The 15,968-nt window shown below is 38.7% G+C and overlaps 1 protein-coding gene across 8 annotated transcripts in view; it reads left to right on the top strand.

Moving 5' to 3' along the window:
• Nucleotides 1-15,968, top strand: part of cdh4 (cadherin 4, type 1, R-cadherin (retinal)) — a 490,519-nt gene that overhangs the window by 371,570 nt on the left and 102,981 nt on the right. For all 8 annotated transcript variants that reach the window (XM_083534056.1, XM_083534054.1, XM_083534053.1 and 5 more), the window contains one exon: nt 6,181-6,204. In XM_083534056.1, the coding sequence (XP_083390182.1) occupies nt 6,181-6,204 (24 nt within the window). The remainder of the gene's footprint in view (nt 1-6,180; nt 6,205-15,968) is intronic.

The following is a 15,968-nucleotide window of genomic DNA, read 5'->3' as shown; positions in this document are numbered from 1 at the left end:
AGAATTTATGTCCCAGTGGCCATAATTAAAAATGTTATACTCTAAGATCAAAATGGGTACATTTTGCATTTGAGACACTTTTAACAAAGGAGGCGTGTTGTGTCTTCCTGAGAGTTGCAGAAATTTGTGCTTGCGTCGGATTAAAAAACAAAAAATGCAAGAACCATATGGTCAGGCATCCACATTATCCTAATGTCGAGCCACTGCTGAATTTCAGGGTGTGTGGTCAGCGATATGGGAGTCAAACTGGAACATGTTGTGCTGTGTGGGTTTGTAAAATCGAGCAGAAGTGAGAATTTGAGCAATTTTATTTTAATGTTTATATTAAATCAGCAATTAGTGGTTGCAGTCTGACAGAGTGATCTTTTACAGAACACATTAAATTAGTATTATAACCCTGTTTAGTTGTAAATAGAGGGAACATGCAACGTCCTGAACACCTCTGCTTCCATATTTCATTAGAGTCAAGGTGGCTGATATGAATATTGTTTTTGAATTAACTACTTTATAAATATGGCCTGTTTATATATATATATATATATATATATATATATATTAATAAAATTTTTTTTTTTTATTAGAAAATATTTAGAAAAGCGAAAATTCACTTTACTAGAACCGTAATTTCCGGACTATAAAGCGCACCCAAATATAAGCCGCACCCACTGAATTTTACAAATATTTGTATTTTTAACATAAATAAGCCGTACCTGTGTAAAGTACACTAATGTACTTTACACAGGCTTTAACAAAAGACACGCTACACACGGTGTAACGGGTGAAATATGTTGCGCTTCCTTTAGGAGCATAGCGGTATTTTGGGAATAGAATGCTGCCGCATTTTTCCGGTATTACTGCATGTGTGCAAGACCGAGGAATATGTCTTTATTATTTTCTGATGCTCATTTCTAAGTTTCTTTGACTAATTAAAAAATAGAAAAGCACGAGTTTTGGAAACCTGTCTGTGCTTATATGATTTCTGGTGCAACTGGAGTTAGCGAGCTCTCCCTTCACCCAGACTCAACGCATTACAACGGCTTGTATCTAAACAGTAGCCGACCAAGTAAGTCATTGTTCACTGTCTTCCTCCTTCCTTTCACAACTATTTCTCTCGAGAGTTTATCTTTTGGCATCGTCGTGCGTTTAAAAATCACCCGATGGAAGTTTTTTCTCCCGATGCCGTGCAGCTCAGAACACAGGTGAGGTGCGTTTTTTCGTTTCCGTTCGGAAATTTCATTGGTCTAATGTTATGTCGCTCAGTTTTTTGGCTTGAAGTTTGTGAAACCGGGAAAAACCCAGAAAAAAATCATAAATTAGCCGCTTCGTTGTTTAAGCCGCGGGGTTCAAAACGTGGGAAAAAAGTAGCGGCTTATAGTCCGAAAAATACGGTATATCATTTGCCATGTTTATTCCAGATGTATCCAGTTTCACCCCATTTCTTCTTTCTCTCTCTTTCTCTCTTGTGAAAGCCCAGCTGGGAAAAATCACAGACTCAGTGGCTGATTGTGCGCTTGATGGAGATTATTTGGACTCCAGCTCAGCTGTGGGAAATTGAATTACGTTTACAATCTGTTCAGACACTGTAGTGTGTGTGTGTGTGTGTGTGTGTAGTGTGTATGTGAAATGGCAAAGATTGTACCTTCCTTTTCCCACTGTTTGGAGAGAGTGTATGTACAAAAATTGCCAAAATTGCTCTGATTGCACTTTCCCCTCGCCCCAGCCTGCAGTGTGAAATCCTTTCCTGTACGCTTCACAGTGCCGAGTGCTCAAATGGAACCATGTTAAACTTAGAGGATATTGGCTCAGTCACACACAGTTACAGGTTTATGACAGCACTCAGTGATACCACGAACACACACACACACACACACGCGCACACTCATTTAGTGTTCTTTTCACGTTCTGCTGATTACAGGCTGACTTAAAAAAAAAAAACAGAAGAAAGCAGGGAGAATATCTGAGGATTATTATGCGATGACAGGAGATGAAGTAGAACATAGTGTTAGAAAGTGTGTGAGGCAAAAGTTAAAGGTCAAGAGTTGATGCTGTGGTGTAATGGCATAATTTTGGAGCCTTTGTTGGATCAGCATCTGAGGCCTTTTACTATCAACAGCTCAGCTGTATAAATGAGATCATTGCATAAGGATTTCTGCCTAATGTCTTAAATGTAAATAGAAATAAATAAGGAATTAGTATGGCTGATTTCTTTCTCTTCCTCGTCTTCTGTTTCATTTTAGGAGCTTTTGTGAACAGCACATAATAAAGCAAATAACATGCCTGTAGTTGTTGTTTTCCACTTCATTAGTTGTAATTAGTCAAAACAACGACTAAATATGAAATAATAAAGCCTGTCTTTTTTTTTTCCCTCCACAACCAACACGACTAATTAGCATTCGACAAAGTGAGGGTTTAAAATTCTCTGTTTAAACACTGTTAATGCAGAATTCCATACAGTCAGGAATGACGGTTTCACAAATGAATTAATACTCTCAGCTATATCATTTCGCCTCTTATTAGCTTATGTTTTTAACATAGTGTTCATCAGACCTGGAGATTATTAGAAGACATATGCAGCCTGCTGTAGTTTATAGATTGATGATACAGTTTCCACCTGTTCATTATAAAATAATTACTATGGATTATCCCCTACAACTATTGAACCCGTTATACCATCTGTATAGGATTTCTCGTAGCTGCTCAGGTTTATTCAGAAATATAACTGAAGAGCTAAAAGGCATCACAGGAGCTCGAATCCGATCAGATGAAGGTGTTAAATTACATGGCCGATGTATGTTTATACAAAAGCGTATGTGAATTAAACTGCTAGGTCTGGAGACTGCAAATACACTATATGCGCAACAGTATTGGGACACTTAATTCTATTTAATATTATGGTGATTTTAACAATGGGCACCTGGGGTCCCTGGTGGTCTAGTGGTTAGGATGAGGCGCTCTCACCGATGCGGCCCGGGTTCGATCCCAGGTCAGGGAACCAACCCCAGCCACTCTTAGTGTTGGTCTCAAGCCCGGATAAATGGGGAGGGTTGCGTTAGGAAGGGCACCCAGCGTAAAAACGTGCCAAATCAAACATGCTGATGGTCCGCTGTGGCGCCCCCTAATGGTAGAAGCTGAAAGAAAGTTTTTAACAATGAACACCTGACTTTTGCAGTCATACAATGGTATAAGATGTACATTTTCACTTCACTTTATTTAGGAGACCCAAACCTGTTCCACCATGGCAGTACTTCTGTGCACAAAGCAAATTCCATGAAGATATGGTTTACATTAATTAGAATGGTCGATGTAAAGTGGCCAGCTATAGAGCTCTGACCTTAATTTTATAAACTGAATTAAAACACTGACTGAACCCCAAGACTCCTCACCCTACCTACATCAGTACCTGATTCTCCTAACACCCTTGTAGCTGAATGAGCAAAGATCTCCAGTAGAATATTCCAAAATCTAGTGGAACATCTTCCCAGAAGAGTAAAAGCAAATGGGAACTAAATGCGGAATGGGATGTTACCAACCTTATGATCGGGTGTCTACAAACCTTCGTCCCTAATGATTGCATTGTTGCATGTTGAGCATTTAATTGGTTTATAGTTAATATATTTCTATACATATCATTTGTTGTTGTTGAAATGTTTGAGAAGTTCCTGGAAGTTAGTTCCAGTTTTAGCCGTTTGCTGTAAGTGCCTTTTCCTGTCTCTTTCTCTCTTTTTCACTTTCAATCATTGCAGTTTGGCATTTTATTACAGAAAAATCACTTCTTCCGTTTTCTGACGATTTTCCCATGCAGAACAACTTTGCAAAGCACAGAGACTGCTTCAAAATCGCTTTGTTAAATAAACATCTCCTAACAAAATCCTTTACCATATAAATGATTATAGATTTTTTTTCTCGCTAAATCTCAAGGCCTCATTACATTTTTTTTACAGTATTTTCCACTTTTGATATTTAATTACATTTTTTTTTTTTTATAACCTTTGTACTTTTACTTGAGTAGAAAAATAAAATAGGTTTTTTTTGCTTCTACTTCAGAAGCAAAAAAAAAGTGGGATGGGGTGGGGGGGGTTTAACGTATTATAAATTCCTCGCTCAGGTTATTACCCTATGAATAGTGCGTGCTATGAATGGGTGTGTCTACATTAGTGCTAATGAGCTGAGACTGCAAAAACTGCACCCATCATTAGTTCTCATGCACAGTATTTCTTTTTGTATTTTTTTAATTGGATTCCGTCTATTTCAAAGTAAACCTTTCTTTTGACATGCACTATATGGGCAAAGGTTTGTGGACTCCTGACCACAAAAATCATTTGTGGTCATTTTCTGAACACCCTTTTCCACATTTTTCTGTTACCTCAAATCTTCTGGGAAGATGTTCCACTAGATGTTAGTGTTCTTGTGGAGATTTGTGGAGATTCAGTCAGCTACAAGGGGTTTAGTAAAGGCAGGTACTGATGTGGGTGAGGTGAGGTGGCGTGGGGTGCAGTCAGTGTTCCAATTTATCCCAAAGATGTTTAATAGGGTTGATGTCACAGCTCCATCACAGGCCACTCAAGAGCTTCCACTCCACCCCATGTAAACCCATCATCATGAAGCTGGCTTTGTGTATAGGGCATTGTTTTGAACAGGTTTGCAAAATTGAATGCTACCACATCCAAAAGCATCCTATACAATTGTGTCTTAAAAGTGGTGGTAACAGTGTCAGATGTCTCGATACTTTTTCCATACTTTGTCCATAAACTTTATCCCTCGTATCTTCCATAATGGATCCACCTGCGGTTCCAAAAACTCATAGGGGTTAAGCAAAGGATTTCTACTTTCACTCAAGTTAGAGGAATGATGGACTTGTTCCACCCCTGCTAATTAGTATTTAATGATCCAAGAACACTAGGCATGAAGACTGTAGCGATACTTGGCAACACTAAGTAATGGGTATGGTGTGTTCTTCTCAAATAAACTTCTGTTGGAAAAATTGGTCTAAGAGGAAAATAAAAATCGTTCACAAAACAGGGAATGCAGAGTGAAGAATTGTAGCTCACAATACACACACACACACACACACACACACGCACACAAACAGGAGTGGTAGGTCAGTGGTTAAGGCGCTGGGTTACTGTTTGGAAGGTCAGGGGTTCAAGCCCCGGTATCACCAAGCTGCCACTCCTGGGCCCTTGTGCAAGGCCCTTAACCCTCTGTGCTTCAGGGGCGCCGTATCATGGCTGACCCTGCGCTCTGACCCCAGCTTCTGAGCAAGCTGGGATATGCGAAGAACGAATTTCACTGTGCTGTAATGTACTGTATATGTGACAAATAAAGGCTATTCTACTCTACTCTAAACACAAATTTGAGCAGCAATTAGTCTTCCTGTGCTGCATCATCCCCATAAATATAAAATAATCACCATCAATTCAGTGATTGCTTTGAAAAAAATAACAAAACAAAACTAGTACTGGAAAAAGAAAGAAAAACCTCCGTATGTTTCTTAATGTTAGGTTCTCTTTATTTAAAGAAAAAAGTGTAGCCCATCATATGTGTACATGTCAGAAAAGAACAGTGGAGAATGGAAATGAATATAAAACCGGATGTTTAGAAACCAAGCTGCATCACAGGAGATCATTTATGCCTGTGGAAATCAAACTGTATAACTCCCCCCCTTTGATTGTGTTAAGCAGATGGTCCACGTTATAGACATCGTTATAGTTATAGATTTCCGTGCCCCACTTATATAATGTTACTATCTTGGGCAATTATGTGCAAAAATGATCAGATTAATAATTGTTACATGTGCAATAACTTCCCATTGAAGCCTGAACTTTTTCCACCATCTGTTTCGCTACTGCTACACATTTCATTTTACTTAATATATCGGTTTTTCAACTTAAATTACACTTGGAAAAAGTGTCAGGGATGAACTGGAGCATTCCCGAAAACTGATGTCTTAAACATCTTTACTGTCAACATACCTTACTGAGAAACCTTGTTAATGTTTGCTTGTGCAGAAATGATTTTCTGTACTGATTCTTCTCTCTCTCTCTCTCTCTCTCTCTCTCTCTCTCTCTCTCTCTCTCTCTCTCTCTCTCTCTCTCTCTCTCTCTTCTCTCTCTCTCTCTCTCTCTCTCTCTCTCTCTCTCTCTCTCTCTCTCTCTCTCTCTCTCTCTCTCTCTCTCTCAGGTACCCTGCTGTCATCTGCTCGAGGTGAGTAATACTACATATTCTGTGTGATTTCCTCAGTTCCAAAGAATGGATCTGTTTTGTCATGGAAAGCGCACGATTTACTATTTACTATATACATGTGTGTGTGTGTGTGTGTGTGTGTGTGTGTGTGTGTGTGTGTGTGTGTGTGTGTGTGTGTGTAAATGTGAAAGGTTGTGAGAAGACGCATGTTCATTTATTTGTGTGCACTGTACACACAGGAAGTAATGAAAGTCGGTCTGCCTTGTCTACAATTTGTTGACACACGCACTCTGTATGTGTGTGTGTGTGTGTGTGTGTGTGTGTGTGTGTGTGTGTGTGTGTGTGTGTGTGTGTGTGTGTGTGTGTGTGTGTAAGAGTGTGACTTAATGGTCTGCACTAAAGCAGGGCATGCATTTAGCTTTGTTTGTTGCTGGACAAGCGTATGATCCACCTGCAAATCCCCAAGACTCCTAGAGGGGAGAAAAACAAAAACACACTCCTGCATTCAGTGTTGCATGTATTTAGAGAGAAAAAGAGATACCACAAAAAAAGAATATGAACTTGGCACGAGGCAGAACCAATTACGAGATAGTTGTGTGTATTTTGTGAAAGAAATGTCGTTTTTAAAAGGGGCGGGGCTTGAATAGGCATCTGTGGAATTTATTCGGCCAGGCTTTCGCTTTTCTGTCAATCATAGCAACACTTGCCAATCTTTGCGGTTGTGTATGTGGAAAACCTCTGATAGCACTTTCCCCTGGGTGTGTCCTGTGATGGATCAGTTTGTAAAGATGCAGTTGGCTGGCTTTCGCCTGCCTCAGGCATGTTTGGGTGGGAACTGAACAAGTTGAGGAGGAATTAGGGGAACCTCAAGGAAACCCACATGAACACGATGGGAAATGTGTAAAGTTCTGCACATAGTGTAACCTGAACTCAAAGTGTGGCTGTCACACTGTGCAAGAGTCCCATCCTGTCTACATTGTGAGATATAGTATCAGTTATAACCACTGGAGAGCATGGGATCAGTCAGTGGATTCAAATGAAATGAACAGCATACTGAAATACCTCTGAAATAATGCAGAAGTCTTCAGAATACACAAGTCACAATTTACTTCATCTTGCTATTTAGTGGAAGACATTTCATGGTTTGTGGTTGTCACCACCAGGTGGTGTTGTGTTTGTAATCTTCAGAGACCCCAAATCACATTTCCAAATGATAGCGGCGTTAAAAACTGATCATCCTTTGATAGACTGCATTTAAACCAAAGTGGACCTCTTACAGAATCAGTCCTCTGGAATTACCTTCTGCAGGCTTCTGGGTCATGCAGACTGTCAGGAAATGAACAAGCTGATAGGACTGCAAAGAAGCCAATAAAAAGAAGCCTGTCAAATTCCTCCCTCAGACCTTAAACCTACATTCAAATGCTACAAATTAAACAAGGACGTGTACAGACAATAAATTATATGTGCGTTCCCTCTCTTAATGTCAGTAGACAGCACTTTAATGTAATAAGCTTTCATAATGGACTTGTTTGGTAAGATATCACCAGAAATGGACATCATTTTTATTTAATTTAAATGTCAAACAACGTATATAACTCTGACTGCTTCTTGTTTTTGCCATGAAAAAAAAGATAGAGACCTGACATTAAGTCTACTACTACTTCTAATATTACTACTACTCTTACTATTATTACTAGTACTATTATTGATACTACTACTACTACTACTACTACTACTACTTATAATAATATAATAATAATAATAATAATAATAATAATATTACTACTACTATTATTGATACTACTACTACTATTACTAATTCTACTACTAATATTTTACTACTACTACTATTACTACTACTACTATTATTGATACTACTACTATTACTACTACTAATTATAATAATAATAATAATAATAATAATAATGTTACTACTACTATTATTGATACTACTACTACTATGACTATTACTACTACTATTATTACTACTTCTTTTATTACTACTACTATTACTACTACTACTAATTATAATAATAATAATAATAATAATAATAATAATAATAATATTACTACTACTATTTCTAATACTATTACTAATACTATTACTACTACTATTATTACTACTTCTTTTATTACTACTACTATTATTACTACTACTACTACTTTTACTACTACTACTATTTATTTTATTACTACTATTATTACTACTACTATTACTGCTACTATTATTGATACTATCACCACTACTACTACTACTATTACTTTTTCTATTATTACTACTTCTACTCCTGCTACTACTATTGACTGCTTCCTCAGAAATATTGTGATTGTACACCCAGCACGTTTTTTATGCACTTTCCTTATTCTCATTCTCATACACATGAGCGAGTGTATATGAGTTAAGGAACGAGAAAAGTGTATGTGAGGAAACGCATGAACGACATAGAGGGAAAAGAATATGCAGGTAGAGTGTTTAAAGGGCAATCCTGTCCAATTGTGTCTGCATGTTTCCTTTGAAAGCTGTGACATTCTGCACCATTTAAATATAAAAAATCTCCTGCAAACTTTGTGGAAATCCAAACATCCATGAGAGCAACAAACATTATGTAAAATGGCATTTTCTTTTGACGTAAAGAAGAATGATCAATTGAAGAAGAAAGTAGGACCTGCACTAGAAAATATTTCAGTTGTGTGAACTGATTTGATATTAATCTTGAAATCGACAGTAACCAAGTGTAACTCAAAGCTGTGCTACATCTACATCTAAACATGATGTTTTGAGATTTAAATGGTGAATCTTTTGAGTTTTTGAAGAAAAGAAGCATAAAACATTGCTGTCCAATTGGGATATGATTCAATCCACTGGGCCAACATACACACACACACACACACACACACACACACACACACACACACACACACACACACACACACACACACACACACACACACACACACACACACAAACAAATGCAGCTAACTCCCCCTCTCCCTCATTCTCTTCTGTATTACAGAATGCACACACGCACACACGCACACACACACACACACACACCCACACACACACACACACACACACACACACACACACACACACACACACACACACACACACACACACTCCCACACACTCCTGCTGTTCTGTTTTGGAATAATACATGTTAATTAACCAAAATGTTCCACACACACACACACACACACACTCCATCTATTTATCCATTCATTTAAAGGCACTTTCCTTTCCTCTTTAAATTCCCCTGTGTTTTTTTTTTTCCTCTTCCTGAAGAATACCTGCTGAGAGATGTGAGACGGAAAGACAGATAAGCAGAAGGGGAGAAAAAAAAATAAAGTGATAACTCTGTCCTGACCTTGGCATAACAAAAGACTGTCTTTTGTGAATTGTGAACGGCGATTCGAGGTCCGCAAAGAGCCGAAGCGGATTTAAGCGAACGTGATTTCCTTTTCTTTCTAGTCAGTGGACGCGTCCTTATCGGCACCTACTCATTCCTACCTGTCTTCCTTTTCACATTTCGTTTTCAGCTCGAAGCCTGGCAGAATTTGTAAGTATGATTTAAACGGGCTAATGGTGGCATTTTGCCCTCATCTCTCTTCATGCAGCGCTAACACGATGCACACGCTTAAGCTGTCAAACACCTTAATTATCAAGTAGAAAATCTTCCCCTCTCTCTCTCTCTCTCTCTCTCTCTCTCTCTCTCTCTCTCTCTCTCTCTCTCTCTCTCTTTCTCTTTCTCACACTCCTTTTAATTGGCTCTACCTAAGCAAGGGAGAGGTGTAATTGTTGGAAGTGCGATGCTCGGCTGGTTTTAGAGCCCTCATCTGTAATCTCCATATTGATCATGCTTATTTTTTTTTTTTTTTCTCTTTTAGAGTAAATTATTTTGCTCCATCAAGGACTCCACACACACACACACACACACACACACACACACACACACACACACACACACACACACACACACACACACACACACATATAAGTGATGGTATAACTTACATCTCTCATTAAAGCCACAGGGCAAATGACTGCATGTGATTTTACTCTGCACAAAACAACACAGAACAAATTGATGTATTCATAATTGAACACTGACTCAAAAAAAAAAGAAACCAAAAAAAAAAAAAAACCACAGGCTTTTTTTTTCTTTTAGCTGGATTGTAGTAAACAGCGTTAACATGCAGACACCAGATGGTCCGCCTTATTCTGCAGAGTTTGTGTCGTGTAGTTTTGTCAGCAAATAGAAAATAGAAGACATGATGGAAAAATCTGGCCCTGTTAACACCAAACTCTTATCCTTTTTTTTTTTTTCAAGTGAGCTGAGATTCAAAATCTGAAACTAGTTTTTTTGGTAACAAGACTCATAAGCAGAACTTCTGGCGCTTTTCAGCGTTAAATACAACCAAGAACCAGAAAGTGGCTGTTTGGTTCGTGCCTTTAATGATGAAAGAAAATCCCACAGAGTGCAGATTTATTGTATATAAGTACAACCCATCTATTTAAGTATCAGACTCTTTATTTAATAGTGTCTAGGAGCGTTCTATTCCTGATCTCTACACAACTAATTATAGTCTCGTTTATTTTGGTTTGGACGAAATCCATTCAGATGTTCAGCTCGATCAGAAATAGAGGAGCGTTGATGAAAGCGGATTGTGAATTTTTTTTCCATCCATCAAGGGAAATCTCACAGACTTCCTGGCCAACAAATGTTGTACGTTGCCAAGTGCACAAAAGCTCACTGTTTTACAGCATTGAACTGTTTTTCCTGTTAGAAAACATTTACGAAGTTTCATTCCAGCAGCTTTCAAAGACACAACAGCAGAGTTCAGGATTTTTGTTGGAATAAAGTGGTGTTTTAAGGGCGCTGGATGATGAACCTCTTCTCAGGGTCACCATTAATGGCCTTTATTCCAGAAGGTGTTGTATTCTTTACCAATTTTTGTGTTTATTAATGAATAAATGACACTTATATAGTTGGATTTAATGTTGTAGAACACCCGTGAGAGTTCCTGTTAACACTTATTAATAACGGCTATCACTTCTGGAGAGCGTCATATCCTATGTCTTGAATCTTTTTTGACAGTTTCCAAATCTTAACACTAGAGACTCATTTCACAAAGGTAAATATGTATGTATAAATACAGTACAGACCAAAAGTTTGGACACACCTCCTCATTGAAAGAGTTTTCTTTATTTTCATGACTATGAAAATTGTAGATTCACACTGAAGGCATCAAAACTATGAAGTAACACATGTGGAATTATATATGGAATTATATACATAACAAAAAAGTGTGAAACAACTGAAAAATGTCATATTCTAGGTTCTTCAAAGTAGCCACCTTTTGCTTTGATTACTGCTTTGCACACTCTTGGCATTCTCTTGATGAGCTTCAAGAGGTAGTCACCTGAAATGGTCTTCCAACAGTCTTGAAGGAGTTCCCCGAGAGATGCTTGGCACTTGTTGGCCCTTTTGCCTTCACTCTGCAGTCCAGCTCACCCCTAAACCATCTCGATTGGGTTCAGGTCCGGTGACTGTGGAGGCCAGGTCATCTGGCGCAGCACCCCATCACTCTCCTTCTTGGTCAAATAGCCCTTGATGCCTTCAGTGTGACTCTACAATTTTCATAGTCATAAAAATAAAGAAAACTCTTTGAATGAGAAGGTGTGTCCAAACTTTTGGTCTGTACTGTATATATATAGACATATTTTATTATTAGATTTGCTTTCAAAGTTCATGTGAATGAGATGTTGCTCTAAAGAATATTTTCTAACAAGGACATTCTCAATAACCCTGCTATTAATCACCTTCTGACCAATCAGGTTCCAGTATTCTACAGTACTATGGTATAAATAATTATCAATTGTTTCAAGTATTTTACTTCCGTCTGTATATCACTACTTCAGCACAGATTGTGCCACGGTGCACTCGTGCTGTGTGTTAGGATTTTCTACTGTAATGCCACAGGAGGTGGAGGTTGTTCAGAGCAGCAGAGAGATAACAGGTTAGATTAGAGGATAAAATTTGTACTCTGTAGAAGAGAAGACCAGAGGAGGTTGCTCGCTCCTCTGGAGATGCACACTTGGGTTCACGTGTCAGAAGAGCTATATCTGTCTAACTAATTGTGCCACATTCTCTCTCAGCTGTCTGCTGAAATGCCCACAATGTCCAGGACTGGGTGATGACCAAGCAGACTGAGTCTCATCCAGACAACAGGATGGTAATGCAGTCAAACGCTGCCTTTGGGCAATACGGACAGGAGTGAAAAGCAACAGCACTAGATTCATTTCAGCATAATCTCATTTGTTTTTCATTCATTCATATAGATAGATAGATAGATAGATAGATAGATAGATAGATAGATAGATAGATAGATGGATGGATGGATGGATGGATGGATGGATGGATGGAGTCAGTCCCTGACCTATGAACCCCCAACATGAATTTTTGGAGATACAAACACAAACTACTATTCAGATTTGACAATGCCACAAAAAGAGGGAGAAAAAGAAGAATGCCTGGCTGGCATGCATTGTGAGACCCATATATATATATATATATATATATATATATATATATATATGTGTGTGTGTGTGTGTGTGTGTGTGTGTGTGTGTGTGTGTGTGTGTGTGTGTGTGTGTGTGTGTGTGTTTAAACACATAGCATTTCTTGTCAAACTCCAGCTCTAATTGCAATCCGTAGCTTTTTTCAATCAAGGCATCATCAATCCGGTGGCTTTTGTGTGCACATGTCTATTCCACAGTCTATAAGGTTTTCTGACATACACCCACATACAACCAAAGATGGTTTCTTTTTCTTTATTGTTCGTGTGAATCTATTTTGTTATGCCATTCATACTAGCAGATGGTTTCACATAGAGTTGCTACTAGCAACTATTAGCAAACTAAGTCACTCTTAACCTAAATCCATAGTAATGAGTTCAATCAGCTGTAAAACAGGATGCACGCACACATAACATGAGGCTAAAACTACACCTCTTGTTATTCTGTAGCAAAGTCCAATAGCATAGAGAAACGCTCCATTATACTCATGACTTCCCATAATGCATTGGAATAAGTCAGTGTTCAAATGATGTACACTGGATGCTAATGATTGTGTTAGCCAGAGGTGGAAAGTAACGAATTGCATTTACTCAAGTTACTGTATTTGATTAGGGTTTTTTTTTTGTGTACTGTGTTCTTAGTAAACTAACTAGAATCCCCCACCCCACCCAGCCACATCAAGCTGGGCCCCTGAGCAAGGCCCTTAACCCCATAGCTGCATAGTTATACGAATGAGATAAATGTAAGTCCCTCTGGATATGGCCGTTTGGCAAATGCTATTAATGTAAATGTAATATGCTTTACTGCCTGTTGGAACCAGGAAAAATCCCCACCCCGCATATAACCTACACATTCTCACCTACACCTTACACAGTTTGGGTATACATAACAGACCAGCATACACACAGAACTACAGTAGGAGTAATTTAGAGTAGTCGATCCTCCTGTCGTTTTTTGGAAGATGGATGGAAACCAGACAACCCAGAGGAAATCCACTCAGAGAGATTGAAAAATTGTTCTTGACTGATTCCTTATACTGGGATGGACTGAGGTCTGTTGGCAAGAAAAAGCCAGGAAGAGGAGAAAAGTTCTGTTTGAACGACTTTTACATCTGAGCAGGCATTAGAAAATCAATCCGTGTAAAAGGACACAGCAGTTTTTTACAGAGCCAGTAGCCTTCTTTCTAATTCTCCAGACAGCTGGTCTGAGGAAGTGAAGGCTCTGGGCCATGTGGAATCATGTTGGAGTTCAAAGCAAGTAGAACACAGGGACAGAGACACACACAGACACACACACACACACACACACACACACACACACACACACACACACAAACATGGAGTCATTCTGGGTGAGTCAAAGGAAATTGAAGAAAGAATTAAATAATGGAGTGCATTAGTTCTATATTTTAATGCTGACACTGATCTTAAAGAACTGATTGTTTGGAAGTTTTTAGTTTGTGATGGATTGGTGTCATTTAGGGTTTATCTCTGACTCGCACCCAGGGGTCTTGGAATATGCTCCAGTTTCACTGTGACCCAGTCCATGATGACTTACTAAAGTCGAACTATTGAAGTAGTTCTAGCTGATGTAAAATACACTTATCATGTCAGTGCTTCATTACAGATCTGTGGTTCTGCTGAAACAACACAAAGTCCAGATGTCGACCTTTAGTTGATCTTTTCAGAATGCGAATCCGTGTCGAGATTTGTATGCCGTTGTTTAATAGGACGTTAGCATCCTCTCTGAGTCATACATTTGGTTTTGTCGTATTGTTGCTTCCATTTTGCTTCATTTGCGTCATTTCTTATTTCATTATACCTTTTCTTTTTTTTCAGATCTAAAAGCGACCTAGTCCTTCTGTCTTGCCATGTCAAGTTCTTTCCCAGCTAGGTTTCGATAGAATTGTTTAAATCCCTGCACATTTATGTACATATATTGGGAAGAGTCCACCTTCCTCTTTCCAATCCTTTAGATGACTATATTTAACATAAGGAAAAGGGTGTCTGCCCAATACCATAAATGTACATATGACATTTTGGCAGGATGATGTTTTGCAAGAAAGAGATTCAGAATCAGTGATTGGTGAGCCTGTGCCTTATGTATTCTGCTGCTGTGGCCCATCCGTCTCAAAGTCTGACATATTCTGAGATGCTTTTCTTTGATTGTACAAAGTGATTGTTTCAGTTACCTGTCAGCTTGAACCAGCCTGGCCATGCCTTTGTCATCAACAAGGTATTCTCACCAATCCTACTTCTGATCACTGGATGCTTTTTCGTCCCCCCTCACTAATTTCCACTTTGGAGAATGTTGTGTGCGTGGAAATCCCAGGAGGTCTGCAGAAATCAAGTATTCAGCTTAAGCTTCTACTCGATTGGCTGGTTTTATAATTGCACAAATGAGCAAATGAGCTATAAGCAGCCGTTTTCTCACCTGCCGCTGTTTTTTCATTCTCTTGAAAAGAAGATTAAAAAATTGCAGCTTGTATAGTGACCAAGTGATTTTTTTTTTGTCAAGCAGGACATTTTTCAGCTTATGCTGCAAAAATCAATTGATAAATATAGGCTTTTGAGATCCAATCCATTTCCAATTTGAATTTTCCACATTTTGTTATGTTACGGCTTTATTCCAAAATAGCTTAAATTCATTATTTTCTACAACATTTTACAATCAATACCCCATAATGACAACTTAAGAGAAGTATGTTTGTAATCTTTGCAAATTTATAAAAAAAAAAAAAACACATGCACATCAGTATTCCCAGCTTTTATTCAAAACTTTGTTAAAGCACCTTTGGAACAAATCAAGTCTTTTTGAGTTTGATTCTACAAGCTTGGCACTTATTTTTGGGCCGTTTCTCCCATTCATCTTTGCAAAACCTCTTAATCTCCATCAGGTTGGATGGGGGTTCCTGACACTGAAAAACATCCCCACAGCATGTTGCTGCCACCACCATGCTTCACTGTAGGGATAGTATTGGTCAGGTGATGAGCGGTGCCTGGTTTTCTCCAGACGCTTGGCATTCAGGCCGAAGAGTTCGATCTTTGTTTTTGATGGTCTGAGAGTCCAAATTGGTGGAGTGCTGCAGAGATGGTTGTTCTTCTGGAAGGTTCTCCTCTCTCCACAGAGGAACGCTGGAGCTCTTTCAGAGTGACCGTCGGGTTTTCGGTCACCTCCCTGACTAAGGCCTTTCTCCCCCGATCGC

Source organism: Silurus aristotelis (genome assembly GCF_946808225.1).
Source record: "Silurus aristotelis genome assembly, chromosome: 28".
Taxonomy (NCBI): Eukaryota; Metazoa; Chordata; class Actinopteri; order Siluriformes; family Siluridae; genus Silurus; species Silurus aristotelis.
This window is presented reverse-complemented; position numbering and strand designations above follow the sequence as displayed.